We start from the raw sequence: 21,587 nt of genomic DNA on the forward strand, positions 1-21,587 counted from the left end.
TCTGTAATACAGTTGCCAAATAGCATATTGATTTTTGGTCTGCTAAGTTGCATTTTGCTTAATTTTAAGCAAAAGAACAGTCATGTGTACAACATTAAGAAAAGTTGCAACATTGACATTTTAATGGATGAAATAGCAGTTAGTTTCAGATAATTTCACCCTGATAATTTAGACATTAAAAAATATTAAATCCTTTTGGATTATTCCTTAATATTTTATATGGGGAAAACCCATGAATGTAAGTTGCAATCTTCTTTGTTTTAATAAAACCTTAAAAAAGCAACTTACCAAAAAATGGAATTCTCTCTCTCCTCTACAAGATCATTTTGCTGTGGGTTGTCCTGTTCCTTAGAGATCCAAACAAGTAAAACTAAGTGCAGACAATTACAATGAACACTGCATGTTTAAAAAAAATCTAGATAAAATTCATTATTAAAATAATGGAAAACTGCTCATCGTAGCAAAAAAATTAAATTGGGAGGCTTATAAAAACTTTTTTGGCAATCTAATCTGTTGGATTTGTTGTCTGAGTGATTGTTAAAATGATAAAGCACATAGGTGCTACATCTGATGTAACAGCAAAAGCTAACTTGATATTTAGGAGCAATTCAAATTGGGTCAATGACATTCTGAAAACACAAGGATTTTCTTCCCGTTCAGGGATTTAGTTTGTATTGTATGTTCTGATGGAGAATGTACAATATGATGCATATCTCATTCTGTCCTGCAGGGATTTAGCTTATCCAGGAGTATAATAATGACCAAAAGCTATGTTTTATCGCTTCTGGTAACCAGATCTACCAACAAAGGGAATAGTTTCCCTCTGGCAAAGTAAAGCATTGAGGTTAAACACCTCATAATCCTTGGACAGAAGAGTCTTTTTTTTTTCAGCTATTTATTGCAACGTACCATTTTTGCCTCCAGTGAATCTTTAAGTGAAAAGCAAGAGTGCAAAATGAATCTGTTGCCCTGTGTAGGGCCAGGAGTTGGACTTCAGTGATCTTAATGGGTTCCTTCCATCTCGGGATATTCTGTGATTCTATATTGAGTAAATCGTTTTATGATAAATATCAGTAAGCTGTGCATTTATTTTCAAAATTTTTTGCAGCTCAGCACCAAAATGACAGTGCTTGATATCATTGCTGGGGGAGCAGCCTCCACTTCCCTTAGCTCATGTCTCCCAGAATGAAACAGAGGAGAAGCACCCACACTGACACAGTCTCAGATTTATCCAATGCTGTTTGCTGTTTCCTTACACCTAAAAATAGGGCACAACAATCACAGACAGTGCCTTTGTGCTGCCCCATGTCAGGCTGGTAGGCATTAATTTCAGCTTAAAGTCTAACTGGCTTGTTGTTCCTCCATGGAAAAAAAAGAGGAAAAGCCTTTCTATATCCAAGTTCCAGTCTCTACATCTGCTCTTGGTGACATAGAAATTAATTGCAGCTAAGTGAAATGGCATAAGTCAGAAATCGAGTGTTTAGCCAGGGCAATATCCAGAATTGTAATAGGAATTTTAGGAAGGTAATGTTTGGATAAGTTAGTACAAAGTTATGATTTGGAATGTGTTGATGCTTTTTAACTGACTCAAAAAAAGACCCCAACCGACATTACTGTCAGTGTAAGCAGGAATGTTCCTATTTAAAATCATATTAATATCTCTTTCAACCTCTTAGGTTATTGATAGCTGCCTTTTTAACACTTCTTTGAAATGATGGGTGCTTCGCAACCGCTAGAAAACTCTTCAAAGTATGCTTCAAAACACAGCCTGTTTTCCTAATTTTCTATTTCATGGCTACCTTCTGCAGGGTTTCTTGCACCCACTAAGGAAGCAGCAAGCATTAATTCTTTGGGGTGTGAGGCCAAGGGGTTGCTTACATTGATACCTTTCTCACAACCGAGGTTTGTGAAGAAAGCCTGAAAAAGAATGCCTTGGAATATCTAGATACTTTTGTTGTCCTCTGATACATTCAGGTTTGTATTTCCCTTAAATGTATTAGATTTATGAAGCACGCTGCATATGAAGTAAATCAACCATAGTATTATTATTAAGTCCCATGCTGTGGAACATGTTTTGAAATATTGCCTTGTGCCATGCGATGTCCCGGTGACATGAAAGTTCTGAACTAGATTTAATAATACATAGGATTTCCAAAAGCTTGTTTTCCAGTGTGATACTTGAAATTAGGATCAAACTCCCCTCTCTGATGTACCCTATTAACTTCCATGAGAAAACTCATTCAGTGCTGTAATCAAAAGGAGGCTTTGGCTTCCCTGGGAACTCAAAGTCAGGATGCTGCCATGTGGCACAACATGTTCCCCTCCAGGAAGCTCAAGCATTGGTCATTATCTTTCTCAGATTGAAAAATATGTAAAGCAATCATATTTTTTACGCCTGTGAACTGCCCCTATTTGAGTAGGTTTGTTCACAAAGAAATAAATTATTTCTACTGCATCACTGTTCAAAATACCAGTAGAAACCCTGAGGTTAAGTGCTTATTTAGGCTGGAAAGGTGAATAATTGGAGCTGTAGTAGTCCACTCCAAAGCTGATTAATCCTCCTGATACTCAGTTATTTCCTAGAGTAAACTCACTGATATTACAGCAGCCTTTTTTAAAGACACCATTCCTCCTTTTCAGCATGTTACACAGTAGGATGCTGGGCATCCAAAATACATTTCATACTGAGAAACATTTGGGAGTTTTAACCAATCAATTTATCTTTTCTTTATGTATTTCTTAATTCTATGATGTTCAGACAAAACTTGCCACTAGGAAAGGACAGGATGAAGCAAAGCATGTGTTGAGCAGTGGCTGACACTTGCAGTAAATGGTGCTAGAACAGAGCCTGTCCTTTTCTTCCTCTTTCCCTTTTCCCCTCTTGTTGCAGAGTGTTTATTAGATTTTATCAGTGACTGCAGTTTGTGCAGTAACTTGGTTGTGCTGGTCTTGTCACCACCAACTGTGATTGTCACTTTCTGCTATCAGACTTGTGAGAACTAAGTACAAAGGTAATTTAATACACAGATCAACTTGGCTTTTGTCCCATCAAAAGAGTGGAATTCACAACTTCTTTCTCACGAAAACTGATGAGGACTCTCTTTGTCCACACTTTTTTTTGGAGGCCGATAGTGTTGTTTAAACTGGCTCAATGAAAATATAATACTTCAAAAATTAGATACAGCAACATTCATTAAGTGGGAAAGATCTGGTTTTGCCATGCATTTCTGTATTTTAGAGCATAATTAAAGAATTTTGGGTTGTAGTTTTCAGGGATAACTTCTCCTATTGACCAATATAATAAAGTCATCACAACAGCTGCAAGGGATTGGTTACACTGCTGGAATTTACCCGGGTGTACCCAGGTTTTTTCAATGTATGCTTTTCAAAACAAAACAGTTTGATAGCAGGTGTGACCTTTAACCCTCCCTAGCTTTGAAGAACTTAATCATCATCATTTGTTCAGCACTGAATATATTTTGCAGGTGGAGGAAACAGAGGGAAATGTAGTTTGGTTTTGATGGGTCCAGGGGAGGATGTGGAATAATTGTGTTGGTATTTTTACCCACTTTGTGTAAACCAAATTAGACAAATTTAATTTTAAAGTAGCCCCCATGCAGAAAAAAACAATTTAATCTGCTAATATAAACCGGAAGTCATAGAAGCCTTTATACAGGTCAGCATAAACACAAAGCCTGTACTAATCGTTGTTGGATGGCTCTGCTTGTGCCAAAGTGTTGCCTGATATTATTACTCATGGCAGAGCCTATTATGGCACAGACAAAAACAAATGGCTGAATATATATGGAAATTCAGATCTTTACAAGTGAAAGATAGAAATTAATGTTTGAAATACCTTACTAACAGTAAGTGTGTCTGCTTATATTTTTCTCTCATCAAACCCAGGAGATTATGCTGCAGTTTAAAAAATTGTTATTCCCAGCACTATGACTTTGCCCCCTTTTCCATACAGTCTTGAAGGGACATTCAGTGTGTACTCTGCCTTGGTGAAAGTTCATAAAAAGGACTGTCTGTGTAAACATTTCTCTTCATCCAGAGTCCTGTTACTGTTCACTTCAGATTCAAGTTGAGTGAGTTCTGACTTCAGTACCTGGTTTCTGATCCTCCAGTCTAGCCTGAGTTGGGAAAAGTTGATTTTGTGGATGAGGCTGTAGATCAGACAATGAGCAGTTCCCCAAGCCTGCCACAGCTTCTTTTCAGCCTTGGGTAATTTACTGTTCAAAGTAATTTCAGAACTCAGTTTAGCTGAGTTTCTCTACATTCTGGCTGCTGGTGAGTCTGTTGTAGTGGTACCAACAGCTTTTAGCATCAGTTGGAAAATTGGGTATGTTCTATACCTCTGGAAGTCAGATTTGTGCACCTAGTCTGAAGGTTGGTGACACTTCATAAATTTAATCTTTTGTGGCTGCATTCAACTGAGAATCTTTGTCTATACCTTTCATTAATCCTTGAGTTACTCTGCAACTAGAGAATGGTGAATCTGCTTTTCTCCAATTTTCTTGTGGCTGAAAAGAGCAAATCTTACTCTGGTGTAGTAGTAAACAACTCTTACTACTTTGAAGAACAGCAAATTTCATTTCTATTTAGTGGATTAAGTTTTTCTGAAAATCTCTGAGGAGTCTGACCTGTTTATCTGTGTGTGAAAGCATGCAAATCTATGCTTTTGGCAACTTCATTGTGATGTTACTAAGTGATCTATATTATGCAGGTACCTGCTTCTTAACTCAGTGCTTTCCATACGTTTTAAAAGAAGTAATATTAAATGTATCCTTGGTGGTAAAACAAATCCATAACTTAACTGAAGTCATTGTATGGTTACAGCTTTGGAGGGATTTTATGTCACGTTCTTGAAATGACTTGCAGATTGTTTATGAAGGTTTTTTTTTAAGTGAAATTTATGTGAATCTTACTGGTCCAGTAGCTAAGAAATTGAAGTGCACGCTGAACAGTGTTAGATAAGAATAATTCTCACTTGGGTTTGCTACCTCCTTCTCAAAATAATACACTTTATATTAGACATTTAAGAAGTAACAAAAACTTGGATAAAAATATTTTATAGAGGTATCCTATGTCATTCTACTTCCTGTATTATGGCAAGACAGAATTTATGGCCAAAATAATTTTTTGTAATGAAATTACAAAGGACAACTGTGAAGTTTTGTGAATTACACTCAGAACATGGTGTTGTTCATGGTTGTCTGTTTCCATCATATGCAAACTTTGTAATGATTTTCAATAGTATTGAATTTTTATCATATTAGTTTATTTGGTCTCTTGTTGAAAACTGGAAAAGCCTCAGGAATAGTAATCCCAAAAATCAGCTGCATAAAATTCCACTTTTGAAAACCCAGCTGCCTGTAGCTGTAATTGTTCTCTGAACTACTTGTTTGCAAAGACTCAATTGAATATGATTGTAGGCCTTTCAAAATAATTCATATCCTAAAATATCTGATTTTTATAATTTATTTTCTTACGTATGAGAATAATTAAACTAATTGGTGTGTGCATGCATATTTCATGCATTCTCAATTACTCTCTTTTTTTCTCTTCTTTCAGGCCAACCAGACCATTGAAGTTACCAAAAAGGTAAGGTTCAGTGCTGTCACAGCTGCAGTTTGTGGAATTATAAAGGTGGTAGATGAGGTGATGGCAAAACTGTTATTCCCCATACAAAACAAGAATAAGGAATATTCAAAGAAAAAACATAAGCATTCAAATTAAATCAGACTTTAAAAGTATTTCTTTAGGCAGTGGGTAGTAAACTTCTGCAACTGCCATGGGAAACCAGATACTATCAACAAGGTCAAACCACATTTAGAAGAATTGATCTGCAATGGGTCCCTAAATAAACTCTGAAACAAGGAGCCAGGGCCAAGTTCTTTTACATCCATAAAAACACATCTGTGAATCCTACAGTAGCAGGAAGGGGATAGAACATGCAGGATATCCAAATTTAGGCTCCATTTACAGACAGAAAAGCAGTCTCCTCATTAGTACTAGGCCAGAATTTTAAAATCTATGCAGATTTAAATGCTTCTTGTTTTCAACTATTTTAGGCTTTTTTATTACAATCTGTGCCTGGATACTCCATGCCTCAGTACTTTTTTGGTTAAGTTTTTTGGTTAAGGGTTGCTCTGAGAAGTGGCTTGGTTGTATCATCAATAGTGATAAACAAACCTGACAGACAAGTTCTGAAAATTTTGTCATAGTAGTTTTTAATTCTTCTAAACCCCCATGCAATCTAGAACACTGGGCTTGGATTCTATAGGCTCCGTAGAATGGCACGGTCAGAGAAAATAACAGACCATTGTATCTAAAACAGTGCATCAGAATGGCAACAAGAAACGATCTCAAGTGAAAAGACATTAAAAACACAATTGTTGGAGTTTATTTATTAAAAACACTATTGTCCACAAAGATGGACAATAGTCCGTCTTTAGGATTTGCTTTCAGTAAAGAGCAAGCCTGTTTGTTAAATGTCATATAATATGTAAGTATTTGAGTAGAATAAGTATTTCTGTAGAAATCTGTGTGTTGATATGATTTGCGTCACACAAATATCTATTGTTGATCGTGACCTTTTTACAATACAAAAACTATATATGGTACATTTCTGTCTCTGTACAAACCTGAGGAGTGGTTGAACCTGAGAACATATGTATATAGGAGCTGAATTGAAAAGTTTTTCACTAGCCACATAGTATGCTTAAAATGGGAAAAGAACCTAAACATTCTCTTTTTTACCTTCTCCTTTCAAAGAAAATATTTGAGGTCATGGATCACCTTTAGACAAATTGCTTTATAGCAGTGGTGCTTTTAGTAGTGCTAAATATAGACTGAATTACTGTATCTCCTAAACATTTTGAGTTACTTAGAACATGAATGAAAAAAAAAAAACTACTAAAAAGAAATCAAACCTTTTTTAGGTGTGTGAAACACATCAGGAAGAAATAAATTAGTGAATACTACATTTTAATGGTACATAGCTAGCTAAAATTAGTACCATTCTAACAGACTGAAAATAGAAAATAGTGAAAAATGGCATAAAAATGGTATTTCACTCAGTGTCAAACTTATATGAGTTCATCATTCAGTGCTGGAATATTTTGGATGAAACAAAACCAAGAAGTTGTAAGTGTGGCTGTATGTCTAGGTCATTGCACGAACAAAAAATAGTTTTAATTAGGCATCCAAAAGTGGGAGGTTATATACTGATTTAGAAAAGTACTAGAGAATGTTCTTAGCACTAAGGATATCCTTTCTCAATGTGATTCCTCCACTGAGGAATTGATTTAAGCATTTTCAGGCAAGTGGCCATTTATGCCAAATCTGTCAGGGTGGTGGCTTCCTCCTCACAGAGAAAAAAAAAGTAATTAAACTCATGTTATAGCTTTTTAATTAAATTATAGCTTTGAATAAAAAAATTCAAAACCCACCATTTCTTTAGCCATGTACAGTGGGTTGGGGTTGAGGCTGGTTTTAGGCAACTTGGTTGGTTGGAGCTGGAGCCCTCAGCAGCATAAATAATGCTCAGACAGGTAAAATTAAAAATAGAGTGGTCAGTCCTCTTGTCAGCCAAGGTCAGCTTTGCTTATCTTTATTTCAGTATGTGGTAAAAGAAACAAGAGAAATTTGCAGGTGTAAACAAGCTCTTCACTGTTTTCTGTATGTGGCTTATTATCACTTAGGACAGAGTTTATTTTATAGCTGAAAGAATTTACCCAATTTAAGAGTGCTCAGCTGAGAATGGAACTGTAGAGACAACATGTCAAAGTGGTAAATCTGGCACTAGTGATAAATAGGAAAATAAATCTTTTGGGTATAACTTTATGACTTCAGAGCAAATGTCTGTAATAACTAGTCAGTCTAGCTTGGAGTTTAGAAAAACATTTGGTCCTATAAATAGGAAAATTCTGTTAGGTCATTTACTTCACTTCTACTTTGTACAATTGCTCATTTGGCAAGCTGCCCCTTTGTGATTGACTTTAATGAAAATTTTGACTTCAGATTGCTTTTCAAGCTTTTGCTAATTAACTTCTTGTGTGAACATGTCAGAATTATTCCATGTTTACTTAATGGGAAATGGAGAAACACCCAGTGATTTGGATTTCTTTGCTCCTCAACGCTGTACTTAGACCCCTAGAGGTGCCTATTTCCACATGCTACGGAAAAACAGGAATAAGCTTGCATATGCCATTGATTTTGCAGTCAGAGCACTTGGAACCCACTGGGAATCTGGAGTGGGGAGATAGACAATCCCTCCCTTCTTAGCAGCAGGACAGAAAATTTCGGTCAAGATGATAATTGTATTGTGATTAATTAACAAGTTGCTCTTAAAACTGAAAAAGAGCCATAATCTTTCAAGACAGTAGAAATAAGTAAAGGAGCTCTCTGCAGTAAACTTTCATGTTATGCTGCTTGAAGTTGAGGAGGAAATAAGAGTGGAGATCTTGATCAATATTTAATGTTTACAGAGACCATTTGTATAGAAGGATTCATAGCCTGTAATTACTTTTCTAATGCCTTTATGGGACTTCATATACTCTCTTTGCTCCCAGTATTAAACAGTGTTGCTTTTGAAACATAAACTCTATGAATTCAATTCTTTATTGTAAGAAAATCATTTAGAAATTAAGATTTCTTGATTTCACTTAATTTTCTGAACATTTCTCTTGAATTAACAAAAATAAAAATATTTTACAAAAATAATGAAAATTAGGTTTGCATATAATAATTCTTCCACTCATAAAATTTAGAATGAACTAGGTGTTAAAATCCAAGGATGGATGTTATGCTGTAAGACTAGACAGTTAACGTTAGTTTATATATCATCTTGCCAACCCCTTGCATCTTTGAACTATAACAGATTTCATGGATCATGAGTATGTAGGCTTTGAATATTTTTTAATGACTATTTTAAAAATAGAGGAAGTGTTTTCTTTGGGTTCTACTTTAAAACAGATCTTTTTCTTTCTTGGATATTTTTCTCAAAATGCTTAATTTTTAAAAAGATCCCAAGTAGTCACGTTTTCTCTCACTAAATTTTTGACAAATCACCTTTTTCTAGTGGCTTGCAATCATGGATAAGCTTGCATTTTTTGTCCAAATCCTGGGGAAAAATAATAGTCTGATCTGAAAAGCTCTTGAGAGAAGTATAGATTAGTTCTGTGGGCAGCTTTTGTTGCTGTAGCACCTCTCCCTGCTCCTCTTCCATAGCTATGCTGCGCTCATCGCTGACTGGCCTGTGGTGGTCCTGGGCATGTGCACTGTGCTCATAGTGGTGTGTGCACTCGTGGGAATATTAGTTCCAGATCTTCCAGATTTCTCTGATCCACTGCTGGTAAGTCAATACCCATCAGTTGTCCTGTCAAATAAGTATTTTTCGTTTGCCATGTTTTCCATTGGAACCAGTAAACAGCAAATGCAAATACAGCAATTGATACAGTATTAAATCTTGACATTGGAGCAGCAAATGATAATAAAAAGCTGCAGTTGCCATCAAAGAATATTACCCGCTAGTTTCCATGCCCTCTGCATTTTGCTAAGATCATGTGTCCTTCAACAGAACTGCTTCAGATTGAATAATGTAAATTCATCCCAGTTTTAGATGTACAGCACAGACCATACGTTCTAAATCGGGTTTCAAAGAAGGCCAGGATCTGTTAAAGGAGAGGGTATTCTAAGTCCCTTCTGAGGATAAAGTGATAGCCATATTGTAAGGATAAAAGTTCTTTTTATCAGATTCTATTAAACATTGCACTAATTTTTTACTTTTATGAGTTGTCTTAAGCATGAGTAGCTTTCAGGATTTTTTTAATTGAAAATATGGCATTTAATCATTATCCTCAAATAAAAATAAACTGTTCCTGTAAGTCATTGGTATTTATAGTATAGAATGTGTACCTACAAATCCATATCTAATGAATATTTCTGGAGAAGAGCCAAGTTGTTAAAATTGTTTCAAAGTCACTTTTAAAATTATTTAAATATTTGCCTTATTCTTAATTAAGAGTGATTATTGAGATACAGAAGAGTACTTTGTAGAATGCCCTTCCTCTGAAAACCAAGTGTTGAACATTGGATGAACTAAATCATCTCTTCTCAGGGAGAGCAGTAGGACAGGCAAGAATTCTTAATCCCTCGTCACTCTCAACAATCAGTCATTTTGTCATGAAGCATTTTACTTCTAAAAGTAGATGCCTGGAGTAATTATGCTTCATAGTGAAAGCTATCCATCACTTTGATCGTGTTTCCACTCTCCTGTTTGAGCTGAAGAATGAAAAGCATTAGTGGAATTTTGTGCTTCTCTCCCCTTAGGGTTTTGAACCCAGAGGGACAGCCATAGGACAGAAACTGGTCACATGGAACAACATGGTGAAAAACACAGGGTACAAAGCAACACTTGCAAACTACCCTTTCAAATATGCAGATGAGCAAGCTAAAAGGTAAGACTTTATAATAAAAAAGTAAATTTTGTTTTATTGGTGGTTTTGTATGTACATCGTGCTTTCACCAGTACGCTCTGAAGTTAAAATATATACTGCCACTGATTTCAATAAATACAGAGTCTAATATTCTGCAGTATTTAAGGCCTTTCATACCAGGCTAGATATTTCCCACTGCAAGCTTTTTTAAAAAATGTATAATTGTACTTTTCTCTATGGATATTTTTGGTACTGGACTCAATGTCCTTTCATTTGAAGTCTCTTAATTTAAAGAAAAAATTAAATTATTGTTTCAGTTTTTGTATCCCAAAATCACATTGGTAAAAATATGTTTTCTCAGGTGTAAGAGCTGTTAAACTGTGTGACTTGTTTGGATGGTGCTTCTTTTAATGATTTCTTTGCTAAGGTAAAGTGAAACCCTTTGTTCTGGTTTAGTCATCAAGATGACAGATGGTCAGATGACCACTATGAAAGAGAGAAGAGGCAAGCAGACTGGAACTTCCACAAGGATACCTTTTTCTGTGATATTCCAAGTAAGTGGAGAAATTATACAAGGAAAGCTAAAAACTTCTGAGAGTTCAGAGTTTTCTGAACTCTTCTGTATATTGTATGCCATATTAGGAAGTTTTTTTTTAACTTAATATATAAACACAATAAATACCTTCTTTCACCGTGCAGAAATCTTGGTAAAATTGGATTGAAATGTTTCAAAGTCACTTTCAGAATTATTTAAAGATTTGCCTTATTGGTTCCATTCTACTGACTCTTTCTCAGAAAAAAACTGTATTTACTTGAAGTGCTTCCTTTAAATGTTTGCATTTCCTGCAAGGAATTTTATTAGTTCTTGATAGTACTGAACATTGTAAAATCAGTGTTTTGTGTGTGGCTAGAGATCTAGTTCTTAATTCACGTTTGGGAAGAAGTTATGTTTTGTCCATGCCATTAACTTAATTCTAAAAAATCTAAATCAAAAAATACTTTTCCTGTGTATGTCCTAAAGGCATCCACCAATTGTATTTTGTACAGAATGTAGGGGTTTATGTACGGAAAAAAAAAATAGACACAAAAAACCCAATGAAGAAAACATCCCCCTTAAAGAAACAGAAATAAAAATAAAATGTCCCCACCTTAAAGCACTGTAGGCTATGAAGCTGACTAAGTTAAACTAGAGGACAAAAAAGACAAAAGTCTTTTGACTTTTTACAAGGCACACTGCAGAACTTTGATAAGTCCTGTTCTGACAGAGAGATGTAGATCTTGCCTCTATTCATAGAAGGACCTGAGCTCTTTAGTGGCTACTTCCACATGTGAGGACTGATAACAGAGCACAAAAACACAATTGTGAAATTGTTTGTTTAGATTACTTGGTCTAAGAGAGCAATGACCAGGGAAAACCAGAGTGAAAACAGACTTTTATTCTTTTTTTTCAATTGTAGTATAGGCTTACATTTAAGTGAGAGGATGGGAGCAACGTCATCATTTCTGCTCCTGTGAACAGAACCACATTAACATATCATGAGTGAGGGACAGAAAATGTACTTGGTACTCTGCTGAGCATTCTTGAAGCAGAATTGACTCCTCTTATCCAGGCTGCTGTTCTACACAGTCTCACTCTCTTCCTTTCCTCTGCTGTTTCTGCATAGTCTCAGTTTGTGACAGTCATGAAGGAATTGCATTTCTCTGGGAAAATTTGCCAGTCCATTATGTAAAGAAAACAGTTGATTTCCTCTTGACACACTTTTGTTATTCCTGGTATCTTTCTTTGTCTGCTGCAGGACCTCTAGATTTCAGTTCCCTTGATCGTAAGCATCGTTGGAGATCATAAAGCACTGCCCCTGAGTCTTTTCATTGCAGCCTTGTGGAAGGCAAAAATTCTGCAGCTTCACAGCAGTGGGGGAAAATTCAGCCTTTTGGGTTTTTGGAATACTTTAATTAATGTGATCATGTTTCTTAACCCAGAGTACCATACTGTGTTAAACAGTTGTGTATATTTGTGTTTGTATATTTGTTTCCCTTGTGAGCTCTGCAGACAGATCTCATTGCCACTAAGTAATTATTTGCTTTCCTAAATCTGTCTTCTGATAAATATGATTTAATTTGTAATTTAAGCTCCATGTTTCTAAACTGTGGAATTCTTGAAAATGGCCTCAAGGATGTCACAACAATTTCCACTGCAGTCATTTGCTTCTAAAGCAAAAACATTCTTGTAGAAACAGCTTTATAATTATTATTTATATTCCCAAATGACATACTAAATCAGCCTTTGATTACTGTTATCAGTGTACTGCCATTATACTGTGCCAAGAATTTAATAGTTTGCTGATTAGATCTTCTGATTTTTGTTTGTCATATTTCAGAAGATAGTTTGCTTGAATGGAAGTCTGTAGAGCTTCTGAGTGGTGTGTAGTATTGAAGATGCCATATTTACTGTAAGCTCCTTAAGGAAATGGAAACTTTCACATGGAGTGAGTGTTACAGATAAACAGGTCATCTTGAAAAGGAGGTGAATTCCCATGGCTCGACAAAGATTTCCCATGTGCCATTTGAATGGTGGGATTTTGCCTCAGCCTTTGATACCAGGCCCACCCAAACAATCAGTAAAAACCCCTTTCTGTAATTCCAGGTGATCGCTATTCACGAGTGGTGTTTACATCAACAGAAGGAGAGAATTTATGGAATTTGAATGCAATTAAGTCAATGTGCAATGTAGACAACTTGAGGGTAAGTCAATTTGGCATTTGTTTCGCTTGCAAATACAGAGCATATATTTGAAACTTTGGTTTGCTGCCCACTGCCATCCAGTAGCATATGAGAGGACTTTATGTGGTTCAACTTCTGTCAAATGATCAGTCAGCATGTACATGCTGTCAAAAAACAACTTTCAATTTGTAGATCAGGTTATATATTGGGGAATTTCTTTGAGTTTTCTACTAATAGCATCCAGATTTGGGTAGAATAAGGTTGCTTCAGGAAAGAATGATCTTAAATTTTACTGTGTGTTTCCTTATAAAATATTATTCTATGGAGTTTTGTTCTTGGGTCCCAGCAAATAATTGATTTTTCTTGTGTTTTCACCTCCAGGTGAACTAACTATAGTCTCATAATATATGCATTTTTCTCTGACACCCAGTGGATCACTCAAATTAATTTCTTTTTGTTAGTTTAGAATAGGCTGTTAAATGGACAGCAAAGGAACTTAGGTAAAATAGCTAGAGATACTAATTTTCATTTAAACTTTACTTTATCTGTAAAATATAAGCTTGCCACTTGCTGGAGTAAACTCCTTTGAACTGAGTAACAATGAACTTTTGGTTCACATACTGATGACTTTGCATGGAAATGAAGCAATATGTTTTTCATCTGTTAATACTGAACAAATTATTTCCACTTTGCTCTTCTCCAAAACAAAAATAATCATAGACAACTTAATTCATATTTCTCATTTATTTAATAGGATATATTTTCATTATTGGATTGATCATTGCCTATTAGACAACTGTATTAATTTAGCAAATTCCCAAACTGTTTTCTTTACAACAGCCGTCATTTGCTGGCTTAAAATGTTGAACTGTAGTGGAGCGTTGTATAATGAATCTCCCTTGGCAGTCTGCTGACAGGCATTTTGTCCTGGTTGGCTCCCTTGTTGGAAGTGAGTTTTGTCCTCACATGCTTGTTAAATCTTCTGTATTTCCCCATCAGAGATGATTGCACTGACAGGATGGCTCATGTGGTTTTATCCCTTTTTTCTTGCAATCAGAACAAGGCAGGTGAGCAAGAGTACGGGATCTAAAGCAGCCCAGCTCAGTTTTGAATGAGCTGAGCTAGGGAGTCATCACATCACCAGTTCAATCAGGAGATCCAGGGGAGAATAACCTTTAACAAGGGTAAAAATTGAGGCTGAGTGAGGAAGGAGATGCTAATCTGTGCATTTACTGTAGAGAGGTTCAGTTGCACAGGCAGCTGATGCAGGTAAATCCCAGGTAGTGCAGATCGTTGTAAAGCAATGCAGTCTGAATTAAAAAACATCATTCTGTTTAACAGAGGATAGTTAATTACCTCTGAAGAGAATCTCTCCAATGATTACATTACTACTGAGAATTGTTTCTTTTGTTCCTCCTCATCTGCTCACCTTGATAAAAATGTATTATATCAAATATGGCTGTACCTTCTGAGGGAAGGATGAAACTACTTTACTACAACAAACAAGGCCTATAAAACCAACTCTTCCTTTGAAATAAGAACACTTCAGAAAATGAAATGTTTGATGCATCATCTACACCCACAACTGTGTAGATATTTATAAAAAATTTTGTTGTAAATAATGACCTTGCAGATCTTTCTTTGTAAATTACTTAGGAATAAAGTAATTTAAGGCCTCAGCTGAGCAGAACAACAGTGCATCATGGTAGCAGCATTGATTTTTAGCTAGTTAGTATGGAAAAACGAGTATGGTTAGGTTTTGGTATTTTTGCTGGTCTGTGCATATAAATTTATTTTAAAAATTAGATACTCAGGGCTCAGAAAGGGATGAAGTTTTTTTCATAGTTTCTTTTTAAATGCTTGTTACTTATAAATAACATTTTTAATTATTTGAACACTTTCTGGCAATTTTTAAGTACATCTGACACTTCTTAGAACTCACAAAGTGCTGTGATTATGTCCCACTTTTAAATGCTAAGTTCTGCTAGCAGCCAGTCCCTAGGGAGGCAGAGGATGCTGACTTGCACTGCAGTCATAACAAAAAAATCTATGACTTTGGTGACCTTCTGGTCTTACAGACTCTTTTCTGGCTGTAGTTATTTTTGGTTTTGAGCTCATGCTTGTTCAGGGCCACAGTTCTGTTGAATTAAGTGGAAAAGCTTTCTGTATTCAAAGACAGGAAAATCAGGTGCTCCTTGCTGGAAGTGCAAACCTTTGAATTTATGTATTTTTCTGATGATAAGCAGGATATCAGCACCAGCTAGTATTGGCTTTAGTATGGGACTAACAGCATATCCTCTATGTATTAATTGTATTCCTATCTGCTTGAAACTACTTTAACTATAGGTTTTACTGACATTTAGGGGCTCTACCCTGCAGCTGTTCAGCATATGCAAGTCGTATAATCATCATGGAAACTTTATATACAAAATAGTTATGGGAGGTGTTCCAATTTTTTTACTTCTTGGATAAGAGGAGCTTTTTTTTTCCACCTGTTAATTGCAGAATGTTTTCCATATAAACTGTAAACAGCTATTTTATAAACTTTAATGACTGTATATTAGGTCTTAAGACTGCTTCCCCACAGCAGTGGATTTGTGATTCTCTGTCACTGCAGAGAGCCATTTGGGCAGATCTGCCCACTGATGTGTGCAGGTTGCAGAGTTTCATTTCTTATTTGTTCCAAAGTAAATTGAAGTGGTGCCAGGGACAGAGCAGGTCTGGAAACACCAGAATGACCTTTCCAGTTCCTTTGGATCACCAACAAAGCCCAATGCTACAATCTATTAACATTTAACGTAGTATTTTAATGAACTATCAGGAGCTAAATTTTGTATTTTACTTTCTAATTTCCAGCTACCACCTCATGTTACTTTATCTTTGCCAGCAGTTACTTTGCCAGTGAATGTTTATGGCCTGCAGCAAGCATAGAACAATGTATAAATGTCATGGTCCCATCTTGAACCTGAATACATAGAGAAGACAAATCAATCCTTTCCTCCCAGTTTGCCTATTACATCCTCATAGGACTAACCTGGAGATGTGCCATGAAAAACACAGATATGCTATTCCAGTGCTTCCTTTTATTTAGTTGATTGTTCAGTTTTTCCCGAGTTTGCATGTGTGAGAGTTTTTATCTGGAAACAATCAAATTTGAATTATCCTGGTTTTTTGGAATGCCAATTTGTTATTGTTCAGAAACTGGTTGACAAAATTTGGTCCATATTAAAGCTTTTATAACTGCTGAGAGAATTCCCAAGTGTATTTTTTGGTCTGCATTATGAAGGATTGCTAATAATAAGCCTGAGCAATTTTGCTGAAGAAAAAAAAAAAGAAAAAAGAGGCTAAGTGGTTTCTTTCAGATCACTTAAATTTAAAGCATACATGGACAACTGTTTCAGGATGCACTCCTATAAAATCTGAAGAACATGGCTTTATCTATGTGACTGTATTAATATGTGTAATATTCAGTGTAACTTGATCAAAACATAACTTTGACATATATCTTAACTATTTGAAGGGCTAATTCTACTTTGTCACATATAACAGAAGTTCTGGTTTTGGAGACTTTTATTCCTCGTGCTCTCCAAAGATTGAGTTTTCTCATCTTGAGAGAATTTCCCTAATCTAACCTTGTTAGAGTTTCATTTCTGGTTTATAGTTACTTTCAGTTTGTTTAGAAGTGTCTTGAGGTCACTTAGCTAAGTCGTGCTCTTGCTGTCTTCAACTAAGTCTGGAGTATTCTGGAAGTGAAAGAAAAATATCCCCATAAGGGATTAAGACTCACTTGGTTGAGGAGTATCTTTAACCAGAACGTGCTGTGCACTGTGGGTGCAGTGTTCAGAGGCATGACCTGTTATTTTGGGGTGCTTCATGACAGTGGAATTACCTTGTGCTTTGGAAAACCTGCATGACTTAGGGACATGCAGTGCCTGGGTGGCAGGCAGAGCTGTTTGGGGACAGTGCCTGCCAGCTGTACAAGAGCTAAAAGAGATTAATAAAATCAGGGTTGTAGAAGAGAGATCAGGTGATGAAAGTTATGGTAAAGCTGTCACATCCTTCCTTTCAGGATGGTAAGTCCTTGCCTCTCCTAGGAACTTCAGGATATGATTACAAGCAGAATGAAACTTCACTGATGTATGGCTGATTGTTTATTCTCAGGAGTATAGCATGAGAAGAGAGTTAACAGATCTCAGACTGGAAAGAAATAAAACATTTCAGTGGATCTTCAAATAATACTCTTTAACACTTTTGCCAATTCTGTGCCACTGTGACAAGTCTGTATACTGGCTGGTTTAGTCTGCTGCATGTAAGAGGATACTGATCAAAAGCAGTGTATGTGGAAATAAGAATTTAATATGTTAACGGCAAATATTAACATAAACTGAAATTTCATAATTTAAAGAAATTTTTTGGGTTGGTTTTTTTTTTTGGTTACTGAATGTTTCAGACTGTTACTTTAAATTGGATTTGTCTCCCTGTCTTTATACAGATCAGATCCCATTCCCAGTTTGGTGATCTCTGCCAGAGAGCCACTGCTGCTTCATGCTGTCCCAGCTGGACACTGGGCAACTATATTGCTATTCTAAACAACAGGTCATCGTGTCAGAAAATTGTCGAACGGGATGTCTCTCACACCCTAAAGCTGCTTCGCACTTGTGCCAAATACTACTACAACGGAACCCTGGGGCCGGACTGCTGGGACATGAATGCCAAAAGGAAGGACCAACTCAAGTGTACAAACGTGCCTCGAAAATGTACCAAGTACAATGCTGTTTACCAGATCCTTCACTATCTAGTGGACAAGGATTTCTTAAGCCCAAAGACAGCTGACTATGTATTACCAGCTTTAAAATACAGCATGCTCTTCTCTCCCACTGAGAAAGGGGAAAGCATGATGAGTATTTACCTAGATAACTTTGAGAACTGGAATGCTTCTGATGGTGTAACAACCATCATGGGGATTGAGTTCGGAATAAAACATAGATTGTTTCAAGATTATCTGTTGATGGATACTGTGTATCCTGCCATAGCCATTGTAATTGTCCTGTTAGTTATGTGTGTGTACACCAAGTCCATGTTTATCACGTTAATGACTATGTTTGCAATAATTAGTTCCTTGATTATTTCTTATTTTCTCTATCGGGTAGTGTTTAATTTTGAGTTCTTCCCATTCATGAATCTCACGGCATTGATTATCCTTGTTGGGATTGGAGCAGATGATGCTTTTGTCTTATGTGATGTTTGGAACTACACAAAGTTTGATAAACCTCATGCTGGCACCTCTGAGACAGTGAGCATCACATTGCAACACGCTGCTCTTTCCATGTTTGTCACAAGTTTTACAACCGCTGCTGCCTTCTATGCTAATTACGTCAGCAATATCACAGCAATCAGGTGTTTCGGTGTTTATGCTGGCACTGCCATTCTGGTTAATTATGTTTTGATGGTTACATGGCTGCCTGCTGTAGTTGTATTACATGAACGATACCTTGTCAATATTTTCAGTTGCTTTAAGAAACCTCAGCAGAGGGTATGCAACAACAAAAACTGCTGGACAGTGTTGTGCCAAATGTTCCACAAGATTATTTTTGCAGTCTCAGAAGCATCCAGGATATTTTTTGAGAAAGTTTTGCCATGCATTGTTATCAAATTTCGGTATATTTGGCTTTTCTGGTTCCTTGCCTTAACAATTGGTGGAGCATATATCGTGTGTGTAAATCCAAAGATGAAATTGCCATCATTGGAGCTCTCAGAGTTTCAGGTGTTTAGGTCTTCTCACCCATTTGAACGATACGATGCAGAATACAAAAAACTTTTTATGTTTGAACGTGTCCACCACGGAGAAGAGCTCCACATGCCGATTACCGTAATCTGGGGTGTCACACCTGAGGATAATGGTGATCCTTTAAACCCTAAAAGCAAAGGAGAGCTGCAGCTAGATACCAGTTTTAATATTGCTAGCCCAGCTTCGCAGGTTTGGATTTTACGTTTCTGTCAAAAGTTAAGAAATCAAACCTTTTTTTATCAGACAGAAGAACAAGACTTCACGAGCTGCTTCATTGAAACATTTAAGCAATGGATGGAGAATCAAGACTGTGATGAGCCATCTCTTTACCCCTGCTGCAGCCACTGGACCTTTCCATACAAACAAGAAGTTTTTGAATTATGTATTAAGAGAGCTATAATGGAGCTAGAAAGAAGCACAGGGTACCATTTAGATAGCAAAACCCCAGGACCTCGCTTTGACCTTAATGATACCATCAGGGCAGTGGTGTTAGAATTCCAAAGCACCTACCTCTTCACACTGGCTTATGAGAAAATGCATCAGTTCTACAAAGAGGTGGACTCATGGATTTCAAGTGAGCTTAGTTCTGCTCCTGAAGGTCTTAGCAATGGTTGGTTTGTGAGTAACCTTGAATTTTATGATCTTCAGGACAGTCTTTCTGATGGTACTCTGATTGCCATGGGCCTTTCAGTTGCCGTTGCATTTAGCGTAATGCTTCTTACAACTTGGAACATAATCATAAGCCTTTATGCAATCATTTCAATAGCTGGAACTATTTTTGTCACAGTGGGTTCTCTGGTTCTTCTTGGGTGGGAGCTGAATGTGTTGGAATCTGTCACAATCTCAGTGGCTGTTGGCTTGTCAGTGGACTTTGCTGTTCATTATGGAGTGGCTTATCGCTTGGCCCCTGACCCTGACCGAGAGGGGAAGGTCATTTTTTCTTTAAGCCGTATGGGTTCTGCTATTGCAATGGCTGCCTTGACTACATTTGTAGCTGGGGCAATGATGATGCCCTCGACAGTGTTGGCATACACTCAGCTTGGCACTTTCATGATGCTTATAATGTGCATTAGTTGGGCTTTCGCAACATTCTTTTTCCAGTGCATGTGCCGATGCCTTGGGCCCCAGGGCACTTGTGGCCAGATCCCACTACCAAAAAGACTGCGGTGTAATGCCTTCTCTCAGGCCTTTTCAGGAGCCCAAGGGGGCAGAAGTCAAAACAAATCCCACCCTGTTAGCAAGTACCAGATGGACTCCAGAAGCCAAAAACCAGAAATGGAGCATGAGCACTATGAGCTTGAGCCTCTGGCATCACAAACTGGAATCTGTAACCCTGCAGAGAAAGTGACATATGGGGAAACTCATATCTGCTCAGAGCTTTTCAGCAGCAGGCCCCAAAACTCATCTGTGCCTGTGCATCCAGCCTATAATAGTGAAGTGAGTAAAGGCATCAAAAACGTTGCTAATTCATCTGTGCTCCAGACCTCTGTTGACCAACACACCATATGCCCAATTTTCTCTCAGAACAGGCAGTGTAGCTGTCCTGATACGTATAAACAGGTGACAGTGAAGTGGAGTCCGCACTCCTGTCAGCAGTTAAGTGACACCTTCTGTTACCAGTGTTCTCCCTCCCCAGGGACCGTACAGATCCAAAGCTCTGTAGTTCCTATAAATGCTTTACAGCAAGCTGCCGAGGGTTACGTGCATCCAGTCCAGCATATCCTCCACTGCGACTGCCTTCAGGGAAGGCTCAAAAGAACAATGACACAAAACTCTCTGCCTAAAAATTTTTTCCTCCGGTCTGTGCAACAGTTCCAGGCACATCAGAGAATAAACAGGACAGATACACATGCTCATCAAAACCCAGAGGAAAACGTAAGAACTGTTCCAAAGGTGATGAGCTCCTCACAGTTCCTCTACCGAAATGCAGCACCTCTAATAGTGCGTTGCTCGGAATGTGAGAACAGTGTCCAAAGTAATCAAAAGGGATTCTGTCAGCAGACAGGTAAGTGTGATGAAAAGGGTGGTACAGAAGCAAACGAGGTGGAAAGCAAGAAAGCCTCTCTGTCAAAGCAGAAAAAGAAAGCTGACAGCAAGACAGATCAGTGTTCTTTGCAGAATGACCAAGTTTTGAAAGCAGACCAAAATGATAAAAATCACCTGCTGACCAGGTCAGGGAGAGAGGCTCGCTCCGAGGGTTGCTGTGAAAGTTCACACTGTTGTGGCAAGGCAATTGCTGTAAAGTGCAATTCTGTTGACTGTCAAATGCCAAACATCGAAGCCAATGTGCCTCCTATGTTAATGCGCCCAGAACTTTCCAATGAAAGTTTGTTAATAAAAACACTATAATAAACCTTTAATTTGGCAATCCCGCGTCTTTCTTTTAAAAGTAAGTTTAAAGCACTAGAAAGGAAAGTCCTGAATAAATATGAAATATAATTTGCCTTTTGGAATGAAAAATGTATTTTATAGAACAATAACATTTATACATTTCATAAAGCCATTACATGTAGTAAAACCTGATGTTGTCCAGAATGTTTTTTTGCTATAACTCATAAGGTGGATTATGCTTCATTTAGATTTTGTTCCAGGGCTTTAGTGTTTGATTTCTCCTTATAAACCATCTCAAGAAA

General features: G+C 37.1%; 1 protein-coding gene across 5 annotated transcripts in view; it reads left to right on the forward strand.

The window, feature by feature from the left end:
* The window catches only part of DISP1 (dispatched RND transporter family member 1), a 39,472-nt gene extending 18,158 nt beyond the window's left edge, over positions 1 to 21,314 (forward strand). For 4 of the 5 annotated variants that reach the window (XM_077175942.1, XM_077175943.1, XM_077175945.1 and 1 more), the window contains 6 exons: positions 5,578 to 5,607; positions 9,238 to 9,361; positions 10,339 to 10,466; positions 10,902 to 10,999; positions 13,090 to 13,187; positions 17,659 to 21,314. In XM_077175942.1, coding sequence (XP_077032057.1) covers positions 5,578 to 5,607; positions 9,238 to 9,361; positions 10,339 to 10,466; positions 10,902 to 10,999; positions 13,090 to 13,187; positions 17,659 to 21,303 — 4,123 coding nt within the window. In that variant the 3' untranslated portion in view covers positions 21,304 to 21,314. Of the gene's footprint in view, positions 1 to 1,290; positions 1,975 to 5,577; positions 5,608 to 9,237; positions 9,362 to 10,338; positions 10,467 to 10,901; positions 11,000 to 13,089; positions 13,188 to 17,658 lie in introns of those variants that run through there. The other variant, XM_054630268.2, reaches the window with a different exon arrangement.
* Positions 21,315 to 21,587: the final 273 nt, after the last annotated feature.

Source organism: Agelaius phoeniceus, chromosome 3 (assembly GCF_051311805.1).
Source record: "Agelaius phoeniceus isolate bAgePho1 chromosome 3, bAgePho1.hap1, whole genome shotgun sequence".
Lineage (NCBI taxonomy): Eukaryota > Metazoa > Chordata > Aves > Passeriformes > Icteridae > Agelaius > Agelaius phoeniceus.